Below are 19241 nucleotides of genomic sequence, written 5' to 3'. Positions count from 1 at the left end.
TCTTAAACAATGGACAGTCGCTACTTACCAGCAAACATCTGGTCAATGTTTAGATGTTTCCACTAATCTCACAGGCTTTTTGTAGCTGGATAAGGATCCAAACAAGATCCACATGTTGCATTTGGTTGACGTGGCCCTAAGTCTCTTTTAATCTCAAACAGTTCTTCTTTTCCCCCCTGAAATATATTTGTGAGGTAAACTGGTTGTCTTCCTGGGCTTCCTGGAGCTAATTTTCCTAGTTGCACCCCTAGGTTTAAGTTGGCCTGTGCTTCCTGGAAATGGTTCGCATCCAAGGCTTCATGAGATTCCAGCTCAGTGTGGCCGGAATGGTTACTGGGGGTGCCGTATGCTGCTGCTGGGGCTGGAAGGTCCTGTCGTCTCTCCTGTTATGACTGGCTTCCAGCAGTGTGCATCGCCAACTTGCAGAATGGTGATCTGCTGGCTCTCTCATTCCATCTACGTTAATTAACTGCAGTACTTCCAGAACGAGAGACTTCCCCTCAGGTGTGTTGGGGACAGACAGGCAGGTTCCGTGCTTGCTGTTTCCTTTGATTTCCCTGTCTCCAGTGGATGGGTTGGTTTGGGAGATGCTTGTCTAAAAATGAGGGAAAGATGTTGGCTTCAGCAAGGCCTAATATTCCTCCAGATTTGGATGTGGTTGGGGTCTGTGAGGAGAGTCTGGGTGACTCCCTGAGAGCCAGCAGGGAGTGGGATGGGGTATAGGCTCATGCGGAGGGACAGGGAGTCACTAGAGACCCAGTGCCGGCCACACATGTCCTGATATCTCCTTAGCCAACTTGGAAGTAGTCCGAGAGGTGCCCATGCTGGGCTGATAGACATTTTTACGACCACCATCCTCACTTTGCCTGTGTGTGATAAAGGGTGTGCTAATGTTGGTTCCAGTTTTACATTTGAGGAGGGAGGCACTGAGCTTGCCCAAGAACACACAGCTGGCAGATTTAGGAGGGGGGCAAGACCCGGCCCCTGACTCCCAGATTGAGCCTCTCCGTCATGCCACATGGCCTCCCAAGCAGGAGGAGGCACCATTTCACCTCTCCCTGCCCACCTGGAGCCCTGCTGCAGGGAAACGGAACTGGAAGCCATGGTCCTTGCCTTTGAGGAAGTCGCAGACTGAGCAGGAGAAGGACAAGGACAAGAACACATCCCAGACACAGGTTGTGGGTGCAGCTGGGAGGTAGTGGAGCCGAGCCTGGGCACATATTTTCCACTGGGACAGACCTTCCCTGAGGGAACAGCCTCGACCCTTCTCTCTATGCCTGTCTCAAGCAGCCCGACTTCACGGGGCTGCAGCTCACGGCGGTACCCCTCTGTTCTCCAGTGTCTGCAAGGTGGAGTCAAGGCTTGGATGCCTCGTGCATGTGAAGGGGCCAGATGCTCGGGGCATTTTAAGAACTGCTTCAAGGCCATGCGCTCTGGCTCATGCCTGTAATCCCAGCACTTTGGGAGGCCAAGGCGGGAGGATCACCTGAGGTCGGCAGTTCAAGACCAGCCTGGCCAACATGGTGAAACCCTGTCTCTACAAAAAATACAAAAATTAGCCGAGGGTGGTGGCGCACACCTGTAATCCCAGCTACTTGGGAGGCTGAGGCAGGAGAATCACTTGAACCCTGGAGGCAGAGGTTGCAGTGAGCCGAGATCATGCTGCTGTACTCTAGCCTGGGTGACAGAGTGAGACTCCATCTCAAAACAAACAAACAAACAAACTGCTTCAAAAGGAAAAAAGAAAGAAAACCCATTGAACTAAGCCACTGCCGGCACTTTGGACCAAAGTGAGAATGCCGGGCCCTGGCTGAGGAGAATCCAACATGGCCGCCAGCCCAGGGCGGGACACCCGCGGCAGACTTCGTTGTTTCCTTTTGGGCTTGGAAAGGGAAAGTATTTATGACAAAAACCAAAGTCAGGGCACCTGGAGGAAGCCCTGCTAGAATCATTAATGCCAGCAGCACTTTTCCTGGGCTTTGGCTGGTGACGTTAATTCTTAGTGTTTGGTGTTTAAAACAGCCTGTGTCTCCCGTTTTCCTTTTAGAAGAGTTTGAAGAACAGCTGAGGTGAAGGGAGCCACACAGGGAGAAGGAAACATCCTCTGGTCTCAAAGCAAGATTTATTGTATAAAGACTGTAGTGCTTTAACTTTGAGCAGTGCTTTTTGAGCCTCCCCTCCCTCCCCTCCCCCCTTCCCCCCTCCCTCCCCCCCTCCCTCCCCCCTCCCTCCCCCCTCCCTCCCCCCTCCCCCCTCCCCTCCCCCCTCCCCTCCCCCCTCCCCCCCCCTCCCCCCCTCCCCTCCCCCCTCCCTCCCTCCCCCCTCCCTCCCCCCCCTCCCCCCTCCCCCCTCCCCCTCCCTCCCCCTCCCTCCCCCTCCCTCCCCCCTCCCCCCTCCCCTCCCCCTCCCTCCCCCCTCCCCCTTCCCCTCCCCCTCCCCTCCCCCCTCCCCTCCGCCTCCCCTCCCCTCCTCTCCCCTCCCCTCCCCCTCCCCTCCCCTTCCCTTCCCTTTCTTTGAGACGGACGCCCAGGCTGGAATGCAGTGGCACAACCTTGGCTCACTGCAATTTCTGCCTCCCAGGTTCAAGTGATTTTCCTGCCTCAGCCTCCCAAGTATCTGGGATTACAGGCGCCTGCCACCACCACTCCTGGCTAATTTTTGTATTTTTACTAGAGCTGGGGTTTTGCCATGTTTCCCAGGCTGGTCTCAAACTCCTGGACTCAAGTGATCCACGAACCTCGGCCTCCCACAGTGCTGGGATTACAGGTGTGAGCCAGTGTACCTGGTTGCTATTTGCTGTTTTCTAAGAACTCACCTTTTGTCTTCTGTGGTCCTCAGACAGATGGTGAGAACAGGACAAATTTTATTAGACCCATTTGACTGAGAAGAAACTGAGGCCTAATGAAGTTTTGTGATTGGCTGGAGGCTGGACCAGAAGCTGGCTCCCAACTCCTCGACTTGCATCCCTTTTCCTCCACTGTGGCAGCCACGACCCAGGGGCAATCTTGTGGTGGCAGAGAAGGGAAGGGTTGCCAGGGAAGCTGCCAGCCACTACTGTGTGACTGCCTGGGTTGGTGCAGAGTTGGTCCTGCGATCAAAGGAGCTTCCAGGAGGTCAGAGAGACCAGCTCCATGCCCCAAGGGCTGAGGTCATTTCTTAAGAAAAAAGGCCAGAGAGCTCTGGCCCTGAGCCCCAGGCAGGGTCTTTCTCAGCCTCTTGAAAACTCTGGCTGTTGGCCGGGCGCAATGGCTCCCGCCTGTAATCCCAGCACCTTGGGAGGCCGAGGCGGGCGGATCACGAGGTCAGGAGATCGAGACCATCCTTGCTAACACGGTGAAACCCCGTCTATACTAAAAATACAAAAAATTAGCCGGGCGAGGTGGCGGGCGCCTGTAGTCCCAGCTACTCGGGAGGCTGAGGCAGGAGAATGGCGTGAACACAGGAGGTGGAGCTTGCAGTGAGTTGCGATCGCACCACTGCACTCCAGCCTGGGTGACAGAGCGAGACTCCATCTCAAAACAAAACAAAACAAAAACCCTGGCTGCCAAAGTTGTTCCCCAGAGACATGGTTCCAATAAGTAATGTGTCTTGGGAGCAGGGCCGGAGCAATTAGGGCAGCCCTGCAGTGCTGTGAGCTGTCACATAAAATAGAACCCAAGCAAAGGCTGCTTACTAGGCTCTTTCACGTGAACCCAGCCTAGAATGGCTTCCAGAACGGAGTGTGTGTGTGAGTGTGCATGTGAGTACCCGTGTGCTCTCGTGTGTGTATGCGTGTGTGTAGGGCACATGTTCTCAGTAGCTGAGACCTCTCTCTCTCTCTCTCTCTCTCTTTTTGAGACAGGGTCTTGCTCTGTTGCCCAGGCTGGAGTGCAGTGGTGCAATCATAGCTCACTGTAGCCTCAACCTCCTGGGTTCAGGTGATTCTCCTGCCTTGGCCTCCTGAGTAGGCGGCACTACAGAGATGCACCACCACGCCTGGCTAGTTTTTTTATTTTTCTGTAGAGACAGGGTCTTTGCTGTGGTGCCCAGGCTGGCCTCAAAGTACTGGGCTCAAGTCATCCTCTCGCCTCAGCCTCCCAAAGTGCTGGGATTACAGGTGTGAGCCACCATACCGGGCTGCTGAGACGGCTCATCTCTCTTCCTTCCCATTGTAGGGCAAGCTGGTATTTCCATTCTCTAGGAGGACTTTCCTGCTTTATTCAACAACAAACATCCATTGAGCATCTATGGTTTCTAAGTGTGCACCATTGGGCTTAGAATTGTTGATGGGCATGAGGGGTTTAATTTCAACTCTAGCACCACCGCCTCCTTCACCCCCTGGGTAATCCCCAGAGACCCTGCCTTGGTGCCTGCTGCTCTCATTGTCTCGATTGTGGTTGTTACCAGAGGTCCTTGTTTCTGCTGCAAGGTCCACCTCTGAAACCCTGACTCCAGGACCCTGCCTGGCACAAGTAGGGGCTCCACAAATGTCTTTCTAGTGAGTGGATGGAGGGAAGGTTGAGTAAATCATTGCATAAATAAATAGGAAAGCCTGACTGTATCTTCATTATTAACTGTTAGTCTTCCAGGACAGGGCGTTCTTCTGCAGCAAGCAAAAGAGCCATGGGTCAGGGGTTGGAAGCCCTGGCTGCAGCCCTGGCTCTGCCAGTAACTCCCTGTGGAACCTTGGGCAAGTCACTTTGGCCTGCCTGGACCCCTGTTTTTCCATCTGTCACCTGGAGTTGTTACCCTTGCTCTGCGTGCTTTGAGGGGTGGTGGTGAGGACCAGTCTGGGGTCCATGGGAGGTGGGATGGGGTGTGGGGTGTGCAGGGTGGCTGGGCTGCCAGGCAGGCTCTATGGGCTACATGCGGCACAGTGGGCCTCTTGAGGAATGAGACTGTGTCCTCTCAGCATTGAATCTCTGTGCCTGGCCTAGAGGTGCTGCTGAACAGCGTCTGTTGAACTCATGGCATGCAGAGTGGCCCACGGCACCAGGTCAAGTCCCTTCACACTTTGAAATTACTTAACAAAATATGATGTCACCTTTGGAAAATGGGTTACCGGTATGGATTGAGGGCAATTTTCTCCTTCCAGGGGTTAGGTACAGAAAAGCGTCCTGTACTGGGGCCCCACCGCTGGGCTGGCCTGAGGATGCAGTTTGCAGGGACTCGGTGGAGACCCACCACACACAGCGGCTGGTGCTGCACGTGGGAAGAGGGTGGGCTGCCAGCCCTGGAACCTGCCCTTCAGCCACTGGCTGTCTTTGGGGACTGTCACTTGCCTCACCACCTCAGCTGGAGGCAGAGGTCACCAGGCCAGGTTTCTTTCTGTTGAGTGGGTGAGCGAGGGGATACTAAGGGGGCTTCAGTAATGGCAGGGGGTGGCAGGGTGGGGAGAGTTGCTGTCTGACTTGGCTTGATGAAGACCCTGAGCCTGGCCTTGTTGGCTCTTCTTTTTTTTTTTTTTTTTTTTTAAGAGACGGAGTCTTGCTCTGTCACCCAGGCTGCAGTGCAGTGGCGCAGTCATGGCTCACTGACTGTAACCTCCGCCTGTTGGGCTCAAGTCATCCTCCCGCCTCAGCCCCCAGGCCTGAGTGGCTGGGGCTATAGGGGTGTGCTACCACACCTGCCTCTTTTTTGTTGTTCTTTTGGTAGAGACAGGGTCTTGCTCTGTTGCCTGGGTTGCTGGCTCTTCTTATTTCTCCTCTGGGGCTGTCTTCTCCTGAGCCTCAGCTGCGTCCAGGTCTTCAAGCATGTGGCCTCCTCAGTGGACAGGAGGCCTGGGTTCCTGCTTGGGCTCTGTTGCCTACTCTCCATGTGACCCTGGCAGGTCATTTCACCTCTTTGACCTCAGCCTCCCTTTCTGGAAGGCAAAGGAGTTGGCACAAGCAACCGAGGTGTCCTGTGAAGCTGGAATGAATGAAAATGCAAGGTGCACATGTTTGTCATTCATTGATTTGACAAACGGTTGTTACATACCTACTAAGTGCACTGCACTAGGTGCTGGAGATGCCCCACAAAGGGCAAAAGCCCCCGTCCTCATGGAGTCTGTACTCTAGTGACGGAGATCTGTGGCAGGCAGCACACACATCAGGGCCGTGGTCTGTTGGACAGAGGGGTGTCTGTTGGGAGAAGTGGAGCCTCTAAGTGTCACAGGTTGCAACTATCTGAGGCTGGTATTAATTGGGAGTAAGAAGAATTTTAGCAAATTCTTTAGTAAGAATTTGCTAAAATTCTTCTTACTAAAGAAGGTACAGAAAGGCACGTTTTAAGAGAAAGTATGTACAAGGTAAAGAAAGGCAGATTTTTAGAAAAAGTATGAAAATACATTGCGAGGATGCAGTGGGCAAGTTAGCAAGAGAAGAACTGGTTGCAAGGAGACAAAGGCTGGCTGGGGATTTTTTAGGACAGTGCTTGTGCTGTTTGCTGAAGAGGGCTTTGTGCAGTACTGATAATGCCGAGGTTGCAGTGAGCTAAGTTGCATTTTTCTATCAGCCGAGGGTCTGGTGATAGCTGGGCACTGGAAGATTGTGTCATTTGTGTAGGAGGGCCATGTCCTGGACCATGAAGAAAGGCAGACTTGGAGCTTATCTGCTTTTTCTCTTTGCTTTCTCCTGGTCCCGCCAGCCTTACCCCTTTCCCTAATGAGGACTCCACAGTTGTGAGGTGCCGACGGGGCGGTATGAGGGCTTGCAGTTAGGGTTGGTTAGGCAGGGACTCCATGAGAAGGTGACGTTGAACAGACCTGAAGGAGGAGCTGTGCTGGCATCCGGGGGAAGAATGGTTCAGACAGAGGGTATGGCTTGCGTGCAGTCCCCAAGGTGGGAGCTGTCTGTGTGTTTGAGGAGCAGAGCGAGGGAACCGGAGGGCAGGAGAGGAGGGCAGAGGTTATGGGGACAGGAGACAGACTATGGGGCCTTTCTGGGATTGCTGGGACTTTGGCTTATATTCAGAGTGCAAAGAAAGAAATTGCAGGGTTTTGGGCAGACACTGTTTGTACAGTCATTTAGGTGCTGTGTTGAGAATAGACAGCAGGGGGCAGGAGAGGTGGCAGGGGCCAGCCAGGGGCTATCGCTGAGTCGAGGGTGTCTGGGACCAGGGTGGTGAGAGGCGGTCAGCCTCTGGAGGTGTTTCGAAGTGGAGCCAGTGAGGTTTCCTGATTGACTGGCCGTGGGGTTGAGAAGGGTGAAGTGAAGGAGGAGTCCCGGGTTCTGGCCTGTGTACCTGGGAGGTTGGAGTTGCCACTGAGATGGGCAGGCTTATGGATGCAGCAGGTTTGGGGTGCGCTCAGGAGGTTCACTGGGACATGCTTTGTGGGCTTGGGCTGCCTGACCCTTATCCATGTGGAGCACTTGAGCCGCTGGCATGTCCCAGTCTGCAATCCTCAGAGTCTGTCTAGGATCTGGATTCAAGATGATACTAGAAGCCGTGAGCCAAGACAAGAGGGCCTGGGGAGGAGTGCTCACTGAGCGCCTGCCACATACCAAGTTCTCTGCAGACCCCCAGGGCGGTGGGGAGAAGGGGGAGGTGTAAACCTGGTTATTGGCTGGTGCCCGCCCCTGGGTTTATGGTTGTTTTGAGACAGCCCCTGCCTTGATGAAGCAATTAGAATCTGTTAAGATGGAATTTAGTGCAATGTTTAATTGAAAGATTCAGCCTGAGGGCAGAGGAGGCTGAGAAGGGCAGGGCTGTCGGGCAGGAGCAGGCTTGCGCTTTGGGAGAGTGGGGGCTTGTCATAGGCCTGGAGGGAACCCGACCAGGCAGGAGGAACAGCGTGGGTGAAGGTACAGAGACAAGGGTGAGCAGGGAGTGGTGGGCTTGACTGTGGCCAAGTCGGGGAGGGTGGTAGGAAGAGCTGGGGTCTTGGGGTTCATCTCCCAGCTCAGAACTCTGAGTTTGGGCAGGATGCCTACTGTTTGAAGGGTTAACTAAGCATGTGCTAAACAAACAAACAAACAAAAAACAATCTTGCTGAGCCTCATCTGCAAAGTGGGATGGTCCCGCCTCCTTCACGGGGTTGCTAGCAGAATGTGTTAGGGTCTAATCCTCAGGTCAGGATGTGATGCGCTCGGCCTGCAGGTGGCACTCAGTAGACCCTGACGCACGTGCTCTGCTTGTGTGGTAGCCTGGGGAGGTTCCCCAGCCCTGCCTCAGTGGGCCTTTCCCTGGTGGCCCGGCAAAGAGCAGAGCTTCATGAGAGCCCCTGCTGGCAATGCTGGGCTGCCTCGATGCCAGCCAGGCCGGAGGTTTGAGAAGCCTGAAGTACCCAGTGCCCCGGCCACCTCTCCTGGCCCTCTTCTATTTTAGGGCTCAGTCCAATGGATGAGGAAGCCTTGTACGGCTCCGCCACAGCTAATGACAGCCTGGCCTGCCAGGCCGTATATAAACAGCTCCACTATTTTTATCGACAGGAGGTGGCTGACCCGTCCTCCCCAGGCAGTGGTGCTAACATGGGACGGTGTTAAGGAAACCAGGGCCTTGATAGGAAGATGGGTAATTGTCTCAAATCACAGACCTGTAATCCAGCAAGATGTGCCCTCGGAACCTTCTGGGGGCGGGAGTCAGGTGTCACCTCTACACAGTGGTCGGAATTTGGAGATAATTCTACCTTTGCCAGTAGAGCTCAGAAGGAGCCACTCCACCTCTTACCCCAGAGAATCTTCCTCAGACCTAATCCTTGCCTGTGTCTCTTGCAACAGGCAGCCTCCATCCCCACGGCTGTGGGAGAGGATGGTGCTGGTGCGGTCGAGTCCATGGCACAGAGCCAGAGCTGAGGGCGTTTCACACCCATAGCACATTGCCTCTGAGCTCTTTAATTGAAAGCAGTTTAGAATGGCTCTTGCCCAGTGGAACTGTGGGTGATTTCCTTTTCTTCCTTCTAAGAAAATGTTTTGAAATAGGCTCCAGACTTTTGGATGGAGCTTGGGGAAGGATAGAAGCAGCCTAAGGGGTGGGGTGGAGAGCGGCCAGTTGCATTATGGCGCAGACCATCCATCCTTGCAGATAGGCAGGGTTGCGTTGTATTGGCTGCGGTTTATATTTAGGTAAAATCTTTTTGGTTGTTGTTTACTCCCCAGTCTCTAAGCAAATCTTGCCCCCAGCGGCCCCATCACTTCTGCGGCAGCCATGGGCCATTCCCGCCCTCAAATCCCCTGAAGCCCTCACTGGCCTCTGTCTGCAGGGCCAGGCCTTGGCTTGGCCTCCATACCCACTCCAGGCCTGGCCTCTCACCTTCACCCTTCCCGTACCGCCATGAGCTCCTCCCCTTCTGCCTACCCTGGGAGGGGGTACCCTGGGGACTCACCTCATTCTTGAGCCCCCTTCCTGCCTTTCATGCCCTCCCCCACTCAAGGCACCATTCCGCCTCCTCTCTGTAGACCTCACCCACCTTAGATGTCCCCTCTTCCTTGAGCCTGCAGCTGCTGTGGCTGCTTTGGAATTATTTCCATCCCCCTCCAGGCACGGAGGGCAGGGCCTATGAGTAGTTCATCTTTGCATCCCCAGTTTGTGGCTTGGGTGATGGGCACGGTGTAGTGGCCCCTCCCTGCTGGATGGATGAGTGGATTAGTGAGCTTTGTGTGGTGCACAGGTGCCTTCTCATCCCTCCCTTTGCTGAGAAATCCTACTTCCATAAACCTGGGGCCTGTGAGTTTAAATGGCAGCACCAGGACCTGAACCCAGCTCGTGGGACTCATGTCTCCCAGGGAGTCACAGTGCTGGCTCTGGTCCCCTTGCCCCTCTTGGGCACAGCCCACTGTCCACCTTTCACCCCTGCCCCCATCTTCAGGGCCCCAGAGCTCCTTCTGGATGGACGGGTGGGCAGGCTTTGCAAGTTACCATCTACTCTGCGTCCCTGGAGGCAAAGGCAGCAAAGACCACGAAGGTAGAAGTAGGGGGTTGGGGACCACAGGCCCTGCTCAGGCTCCTCCAGCTCTGATTCTTGGGACTGTGGGCTGTGCCACGTCTGAGGCCGCAGAGCCCACCCTGGGGCTAAGGAGGAGATGCATGTAGGCTGACGTCGTGTTCCTGTGCGGAAGGGCTTCCAGCTGCAGCCCAGCTGTGAGGAGAGCAGCCCTTTCCGGCTCCCAGAGGCTGGGGCTTGCTGTGCCCTTGCACAGATGTTCCTGGTGCCCGAGGGATGACCCCTGTGCCACGTCCTCTTCCTGGAGCAGGGAGAGCTGCTGTGGGTTTGGGGGATGGGGTGAGAAGGGGGTGGGTGTGAGGCGAGGTGTGGCCTTCGCTTTCCAAACTCCCCTTCCATAGTGTGCAGGGCGGGGTGCTGGGTGGGTGACATGTCAGGGGAGGGTGCTGGGTGGGTGACATGTCAGGGGAGGGTGCTGGGTGGGTGACATGTCAGGGGAGGGTGCTGGGTGGGTGACATGTCAGGGGAGGGTGCTGGGTGGGTGACATGTCAGGGGAGGGTGCTGGGTGGGTGACATGTCAGGGGAGGGTGCTGGGTGGGTGACATGTCTGTGAGGGGTGGAAGGCACAGGGTGGGCAGGGTGCCCTGTAGGAGAGCCTGGCTGTGCATGTCCTGGGCCTTATCCCTTGGCCTGTGGCCTGTCCCCTGAGCCCCCACATCGTGGAGAACCTAGAAGGGACCGTCTTTAAGTTCCCTTCCTCCTGAGCACAAATCTCCCATACATCTTCTGTTAACAAGTCACTCATACTCTCAAACCCTCAGTGGCTCCCCAGTACTGAAGCCATAATGTGCAACCTTGGCTACAGAGAGTCACCCAGAGGGATTTTGACAATCTCGATGCCCAGGCTACACCCTGCTGAGATTCTCATTGGATTTTTCTAGGTGGGGCCCAGGCATCTGCATTTTAAAGTTCCTCGTGTTTCTCATGGACAGCAAGGTTGTGAACCGCTGACCTGGGATAAACTTTCTAGCTGACAGGTGGCTTCCATAATAGATCCAGCCCAGCTCCCCCTCTTGTCCCTCCTCACCCTCCCTCCAGCCAGGCCAGCCCCTCTCAGCCCCCACACTCCAGGCAGCAGCCTCACCTCTGTGTTTTCCCCCATCTGGTCCACATTCTGTCTGTGCAAATCCACCAGGCCTCCATGGCCCAGTGGCACTCCCACACTCTCTGGGAAACCTCTCTTTAATTGGCTTTGCTGTCCCTCTCCGCCCCAGCACGTGGCCTGGTGCCATTTCCCATAAAGATGCTCAGGCTTGCTTGCTTAAAAGATCGATGCCCCACAGCCTCCCCTGCACCCACACATCCTCTCCCAACCCCTCTCCTGAGCCACTTCCTCTCTTGCTACTCCTTGGCCAGGTGGCCTTTCTCTGTTACCTGTCCCCAGCCTTGGAGAGGGTGAGGGCTGGGGGTTCTGAGGGCTGTATGCGTACCCCTTTCACTCTTGGAAGTCACTTAGGGACCTTTGGGCTCAGAGGCCAAGATGGGGTTTCTCCCCTTCAAGGCTGGAGGATGAACTCACCCACCCAGTAGGCCCAGCGCGGGGGCGGGTTGCGGGGAGGAGATTGATGTGCGTCCACACGGCAGAGCCTTGAGAACGTAGCCTTGATGACCCCTGCCATCGGTGCCTCCCAGGCCACTGGTCAGAGCCCTGGTACCCTCGCTGAGGGAGGCCTGAGGGGCAGCAGAGAGAGGAGTGAAGCCTTTCCTCTGATCCTTGGAGGATTGGGGGTTGGCAGGAAGTGGCAGTAAGGGTCCTCCCACCCTGGGCATCGGTCCTGCCATGTGGGAGGGCCTCAGCACACCTCAGGCGCCATGCAGGGTATCTACAATAAGCTCTCCTGCTGTCCCCGTTCACCCCTCAGAACAGGACAGTGATTATGATTCCATGGCGAGGAGAGGGAAGCTCAGGGAGGCCAGGAGGCCTGCCGTGCCTCTCAGGTAGGAAGTGGGCTCCTGACCTGCAGCCCCGGCTTGCTCCATTGCTCGTCCTGTAACCCAGGTGGAGGCAACGCCCTCAGCTGTGAGGCTGGATCACCCTGCCCTGGCACTCAGGGCAGCAGGGTGGCATGTTTGTGTGTTGGGGGCACGGATCCCCCCACACTGACCCCACCCTGTCCTGTCCTCCAGGCAAAGGCAGCGAAAGAGGCGCAGGAAATGCGGAGGCTGCAGCTGCGGAGCCTGCAGTACTTGGAGCGCTATGTCTGCCTGATTCTCTTCAACGCGTACCTCCACCTGGAGAAGGCTGACTCCTGGCAGAGGCCCTTCAGCACCTGGATGCAGGAGGTGAGGGGAGGCTGAGGCCGAGAGGGGCCGGGGCGATGGCTCCTGCAGATGGAGCTGGGTCACAGCCATGCAGTGCCTGTACATGGCCTGCGGGGACCCCGTGACAGGTGGGAAGAGCCCCCATCCCCCTTTCTGCAGGAGGCTTCTGTTTGGCCAAGAGTTTGTCTAATCTGACTTTGGGTCCCAAGCAGTTTGTCTGTGCCTGGCAGGCAGTTGATGAGTTTGATGAATGAACAAATGAATGAGGAGGAGGGAGGGGACAGAGGGTGGGGGACAGAGCAGGGGAGCCTCTGGGGCTGGGACCCTGTCACCACAGCCACCCTTGTGTGCATGACAGCTCTGGGCCCACCTGGGCACTTCATGCCCGCAATTGTGGTCAGCCCTCACCTGTGCTCTGCGAGGGCCTAGGGTGAGGCTGTAGTGGCCCTGCCCCTTTCTCCCTCCAGCGATGACCTTGGACCAATGAGCCAACTCCTCCACAGCTGCTGGCCTTAGCACTAACATGGAGGTGATGTGGATCCTGTGGGTGCCAGCCCTGAAGGCTGCGTTGGGGACTCGGGGAGACATACAGTGCCATCTGCTGGAGCCTATACTAGGCAGGTCTAGCATGGTGTGATTGTCACTTTCCCATTTTACAGAGGCAGAGACTGAGCACAGAGAGGGTGGGTGACTTGTTCAAGGTTGGCATTAGGGCTGATTGATTGGCTCCAGAGCCCACCGTATCCTGACCTAAGACACCACCCTTGCTGTCTGGCCTCCTGGATCCTCTCTGTTTGGCCTCCTGGCTCTTCTTCCACTCAGCTGTTTTAGAGGCAGAGCTGCCACCTTGGCACCTCTAGGTCAGAAGAGAGGCCTCCTTCCCTCCTTGGCAAAGCAGCCTGTAATTACTCCTCTGCCAGGAAGCTGGCCCCTCCAGACCTCACCAGCATATCCTGGCAGTTCTAGTCTGGACTGGAGGCTGGAATTAGCTCCTGGGAAGTGGGTGGGTGGAGAGCAGGAGCCGGTGACCTGGCCAGAGTGGGCACAGGAAGGGTATGGGGGCTGAGGCAGGTGTGAAGTGGACTCAGGGCTATGAAGGAGTGGAGGCAGAGTGGCAGGCTTTGAGGGTGGGCCTTGGGACGTCAGGTGGAGAAGCATTTGAAATGCCCCCAGTGCATGTGATATGTGTTGAGTCAGGAGACCTGATGGGGTCGCACCAAGGCCATGTTGGGGCGCCTTCTTGAGCAGGCCTGGGCTCAGCTTCCTCTGTGAGCCCCTGGGGAGGGGTGGAGGTGGAAGGGGATGAGGACATTTCCTGCTTGGGTTCTGCTTGGAGAGCCGAAGTTGGGGGAGCCTGGGACCGAGAGGAAGCTTGATCCCCTCCCCAGCTGAATCCCCGACTGGGGGAGGTCAAGGAAGGAGGGCTGCCAGTCCAGGCAGAAGTGTGGGTTCCAGCCTCAGGGGACCTCAGCCCCTCTCTCCTGCGGATGAGTGGAGGATGGCAGTGAGGGCAGCCCCAGAGCCAGAGCGGGACGGACCCATTCCTTTGTTCTAAGTGGAGGCTGCACCCTCCTCATCCCCAGGATGGTGGAGAGAGAAGGGGACTGGTTGTGGATGGTTTGAGTCTGGTGCCAGGGTCTGGGCTGCTGGGCGGCAGGGCTGCGTGTCTAGGGGTGCCTCCAGCCAGCCCACCTGGGGCAGAGGCCATAGCCTTACCTGACCCTGCATCCACGTTCCTTCTCCAGCCCTCCCTTCAGGCCCTGCTCCTGGGCGTCCACACGGGAGCATCGAGCTGCACAGGGCCCAGTGTGTGCCTGGCCTCCCTCACTGCTCTCTGCATGGAGCACTCACTGTCTACCCAGTACTTTCTGTACGTGTAGAGTCCTCCTTGAGACAGTCCTGTGAGGTAGAGCCTTTTCCTTGCTATGAGGAAACTGACGCTCAGATAAGTTAACAGAAATCAAGGTGCAAACTTGTTCAGGTCACCACGTTCACGGGCCACAGACTCATCTTCAGAACTCAGTGGCCTTAGTGGCACCCTCCCTCCCCTGAAACACTGCTCCTGCCTCTGTTCTCCTCCCAGGTGGCATCGAAGGCTGGCATCTACGAGATCCTCAACGAGCTGGGCTTCCCCGAGCTGGAGAGCGGGGAGGACCAGCCCTTCTCCAGGCTGCGCTACCGGTGGCAGGAGCAGAGCTGCAGCCTCGAGCCCTCCGCCCCCGGGGACTTGCTGTAGGGGGCCTTACTCCCTGTCCCCCCACCCACAGGGCCCCACGCAGGCCTGGGGTGTCTGAGGTGCTTTTGGCTGGGAGCGGCCCTGAGGGGTGCTGGCCTTGAAATGATTCCCCCGCTTCCTGGAGAGACTGGGCGGAGTTGGGAGCCTTTTTAGAAAGAACTTTTTATAGGACAGGGAGACAGCACAGCCATCCTTGGCAAACCACCAAGATGTGTGGCTGACCTCCAGGGAGGAGCACTCACTGGAGTGCTCACAAGGTGCACACTGCTGTGTGCACCTTGCAGACAGGCTGGCGTTCAGCCTCCAAGGGGCTCACTCCCCCAGTTGCCAAACACTGTGGATCTCTCTGTCCTCTTCTCCCCGCTCTCAGATTGGCCTGGCAGCCCCTGGCACAGAGCAGACCCAGCCACTGGTAGCTCCCCACTTCCTTACTTCTGCTGCTCTGCCATTGCCGCTCCCCTTCTTGCTGCCCAAGCACTGCCCTCGGGCGTCTGGCAGCCTGAGGTGGGTGGAGGGGACAGTGTTCTGGATAGATCTATTATGTGAAAGGCAGCTTCACCCAGTTTTCGGGACTCTCATGCCCCCATCTCCAACCTGGGAGACTTCAGGAAGGACAACCTACCTGGCCTGGTGGGGCTGGCAGGATGGTGGAAGTTTCTCAAGGAGCTGGAGACCTCAGGGAGCCCCTCTCATGGGGAGGAAAGAGCTTCCAGGAGGTGAACGCAGCACAGAGGAAGAGGCCTGCTCCACTTGCCTGGGAACCTGGGCAGGAGGCACAGAGGAAGCCAAGGCCTGGGGCTGCAGGTTTCCCGGCACCTCTCTCTGTCCCAGCAGCCCAGGATGGCCTGGTGCCCCCACCTGCTGCAGCAGGAGCCCCAGGGAGTGCTGGCCGAGGGCAGTTGCTGGGGTGGTCCTCATGGACAGTGAGGTGTGCAAGGGTGCACTGAGGGTGGTGGGAGGGGTCACCTGGGTTCCAGGCCATCCTTGCTGAGCATCTTTGAGCCTGCCTTCCGGTGGGAGCAGCAAAGGCCAGACCCTGCTGAGTTAGAGGCTGCTGGGATCCACTCTTTCCACACAGCGGGAAGGCTGCTGGGAACAGGGGGCAGAGAAGTGCCATGTTTGAGTTGAGCCTTGCAGCTCTTCCAGCTGGGGACTGGTGCTTGCTGAAACCCAGGAACTGAACAGTGAGGAGGCTGTCCACCTTGCTTGGCTTACTTAGGACCAGGAGAGCCTGTCTTTGGTTAGGCTCATGTACTTCTGCAGGAAAAAAAAAAAAAAAAAAAAAAGGATGTGTCATTGGTCATGATATTTGAAAAGGGGAGGAGGCCGAAGTTGTTCCCATTTACCCAGTATTGGAAAATATTTGACCCCCTTGGCTGAATTCTTTTGCAGAACTACTGTATGTCTGTTCACTACCTTTTCAGGTTTATTGTTTTTATTTTTGCATGAATTAAGACGTTTTAATTTCTTTGCAGACAAGGTCTAGATGCGGAGTCAGAGATGGGACTGAGTCGGGAGGGATCCTTTGTGTTCTCATGGTTGGCTCTGACTTTCAGCTGTGTTGGGACCACTGGCTGATCACATCACCTCTCTGCCTCAGTTTCCCCATCTGTAAAATGGGAGAATAACACTTGCCTACCTACCTCACAGGGGTGTTGTGAGGATTCATTTGTGTTTTTTTTTTTTTGTACAGAGCTTTTAAGCATTAAAAACAGCGGGCCTTGGCTGGGTCCACCTGGGACATGCACCCCTGAATGTGGTGATGAGTGCCCTTAGTGTTCTGTGTATAAGGGGACATGTGCAAGGGGGAGGTCTGTGCATGTCGGGTGTGGGCAGTGATGCAGCAGATCACTGCAAAGTTGGGCATCTACACAGACCAGGCACCATGCCAGGCACCAGGGAGCTGTGGACGGGGACAGCCTGCCTTCCAGGAGCTGGTGGCACTGCAGGGACGAGAGAATGAACAAATCATTTTCTCTAGGTGTCGTGAGAGCTAGGGCGGGGTGGGGTTTGGAGAACAGTGGTGGTGTGATAGGCCAGAACCAGCCAGGACCCCACTTCCCTCTCTTCTGGAGCTTCTAGAACAAGGAGCCAGCGATGTTGTGGACCCAGGGGGAGCCAGGGGGCCTGTGGTGTTGGATGGGACCACCGCACCCCGGAAACCATATAGCACTGATGGTCTGAGCTTTTCTTAATCTCTGCACCCTCTCGCCCATCCTTTAGCCAGACTTCAGATCTGGCCAGACCCTGAAAAGGGCCCATCCACAAAGGGTCTTTGGTTTCTCTACTTGTCACAAGAACTGGTTTTGGATGAACAGGAAGAATGAAGCCGCCCGCCGGCCATCGCCTGCCTGGTCCTTTCTTGTGGTGTTCAGTGCGGAAACCTCAAACTGTATCTGCAGAATTGGCATGCATGTATGTAACTGGTTTTCTCTTACAAAAAGCTGTTCATCTTTTATTCACACAAGTACAGTGTAACCATCCACTAGTTGTGAAAATTCAACCAGTGTCTTCATCTCCCTCCCTGTTCTCACTCCTACTCCCTGGGCTCTGGTTTTTAAAGGTATCATTGTGGCCCATGCAGCCCCGTGGGTGGTCGGGCCTTTCTCCTCTCTGTGCTGTCCCCTGCCTGCTTCTGTGGCCACCTAATACTGTGTGCTGCACACACCCCTTTCTGCTCAGCCAGCAAGCGTGGTTTCAGCATCCATTCATACAGTGAAGCAGTTCAAAAGAGCTTGGGTAAATCACACAGCCTCTCTGAGACACAATGTCCTCAACTGTAAGTGGGATTAAAATGCTTATTTTGGGCTGGACGTGGTGGCTCATGCCTGTAATCCCAGCACTTTGGGAGGCCGAGGTGAGTGAATCACCTGAGGTCAAGAGTTCGAGACCAGCCTGGATAACATGGTGAAACCCCATCTCTACTAAAACTACAAAAATTAACTGGGCATGGTGGTGGGTGCCTGTAATCCCTGCTACTCGGGAGGTTGAGGCAGGAGAATCACTTGAACCTGGGAGGCGGAGGTTGCAGTGAGCCGAGATCACGCCACTGCACTCCAGCCTGGGAGACAGAGTGAGACTCCATCTCAAAAAAAAAAAAAAAAAAAAAAAAAAAAAATGCTTATTTTGTAGGGTAAGTGGAAGGATCAGAGTTAATGGCCATGAAGTTCCTATTGCTGGGCCTTACACACAGCAGGTACTCACTGCAGGAATTGTCTTGTTCTGTAGAGTATGTTATTAGGGCCCTGGAGCAGAAGAGTCCATCTGAGGAGTATCTGAGTTAGTGGTATAGAAGTGACATTACTCATGAGTGATGGCAGGGGGTCAGGGGCAGAGGGCACCACTGGCTTTCGCAATGCAGCACCTCAGCTCAGGTGTCCTCTGGCACTAGAGGAGCCAGTAAGAGGGATGAAGGCATTTCTTAGTATTTCTTGGGGGAAGCCATGCAGAATTCTCTAATGATGAGAGCAGAGGTGGGGTTGGTGGGCCAGGGAGAGTCGTTGGGAAGGACTAACTTGGTGGTTTCCCAGAGGAAGCCAACAGCGGGAGAACCCTTGGCACATCGGCCCTGGGAGAGTGTAGCAGGAATTTCCATAAATGTGTTCAGTTGGGTTAGGGCAGACAGCCTGGCTTCCAGAAAACCTGCCTCCTTTGCATTGCCCAGGACAGCAGGTTTCGGACAGGAACCTCCAGAGTGACTTTAATTCTAGAGCTTGCTGGGGACCTTGGCCAATTACTGCCTTCTCTGGGTGGCATCCCTTCCTTGGCAATAGCAGACTGATCCTTCCCCCTCTTGCCTCTACGTAGCCTGAGGGAAAAGGAGAAAAAGCACTTCTCCCTCTTGGCCTAAAGGAGGGCAGGGCAGATGCCAGGGTCTGTTGGGGACTGACTGTGTGCTGAGGCCTGCACTAAGTTCTTTACACACAACATTGAAAACGGGCTAATTCCATCAGGTCTACCTGCCCTGCTTGCTTTGGGTTGTTTTTTTAATTCTCCCCCTCCCAAGCTTTTTCTATGAAGCTGAAGGCCGTGGTAGCTGAAGGCCTCACTGCCGAACACTGGAACTTAACCTTCACTGGCTACTTTATAGATAACATTCATAGGTCACCATGGTAATGTTCACTTCAGTTGTTTTTCAGGAACTTGGCCAGCACCTGTCTAGTTCAAACTAGCTGAGACCCCGATCCTTCACCCTAGACTGCCCAGGTGCCCAAGGGGTGGTCTTTTGAAGTCAGAGGGCCGACAACTCCACCCTCAGATCATGCAAATGCCACCATTTTTGTTACATGCGCCCTGTGAAGTGCTGTGAAGCCTGACTACCCTTGGCTCAGGAGGAACCTGTCACTTCATTTTTTTCCCACTGCCAATCACCTTTCCCCATGATTTAGATCATCCCACTTCCCTTACCTGTAAATATCCTTAAGCCTTATCCTCAAGGGTCGGGTGGGGGTGGTTTTGAGAGCTGTTCTCCCACCTCCTCATGTACTGCCAAATAAATCCTTCTCTTTTGCAAAACCCATGTCATCATGATTTATTCACTGTGCAGAGGCAGAATGAACCTGGACCTGGCCAATCTTACTTAACAATTTTTGTATTTTTAGTAGAGGCGGGTTTTTAGTTTAGTTTTCACCGTGTTGGCCAGGCTGGTCTTGAACTCCGGACCTCAAATAATCCATCCAGCTCAGCCTCCCAAAGTGCTGGGATTACAGGCATATGCCACTGCGCCCAGCCCATTTGATGAGTTTTTACAAATGCATACACCTGTGTAATTCAAACCTCTAACAAGATATATAGACTTGCATTGGGGTTTTTAATGTTAAAACTTATAACAATACTTCAAA

General features: G+C 55.2%; 1 protein-coding gene across 9 annotated transcripts in view; it reads left to right on the top strand.

Annotated features, from left to right (window-relative positions):
- Positions 1 to 16147, top strand: part of PALD1 (phosphatase domain containing paladin 1) — a 92334-nt gene extending 76187 nt beyond the window's left edge. For all 9 annotated transcript variants that reach the window (XM_024254227.3, XM_063727357.1, XM_054522528.2 and 6 more), the window contains 2 exons: positions 12030 to 12185; positions 14248 to 16147. In XM_024254227.3, coding sequence (XP_024109995.3) covers positions 12030 to 12185; positions 14248 to 14400 — 309 coding nt within the window. In that variant the 3' untranslated portion in view covers positions 14401 to 16147. The remainder of the gene's footprint in view (positions 1 to 12029; positions 12186 to 14247) is intronic.
- The last annotated feature ends 3094 nt before the right edge of the window (positions 16148 to 19241 follow it).

This window comes from Pongo abelii, chromosome 8 (assembly GCF_028885655.2).
Source record: "Pongo abelii isolate AG06213 chromosome 8, NHGRI_mPonAbe1-v2.0_pri, whole genome shotgun sequence".
In the NCBI taxonomy this organism is placed as follows: Eukaryota; Metazoa; Chordata; class Mammalia; order Primates; family Hominidae; genus Pongo; species Pongo abelii.
This window is presented reverse-complemented; position numbering and strand designations above follow the sequence as displayed.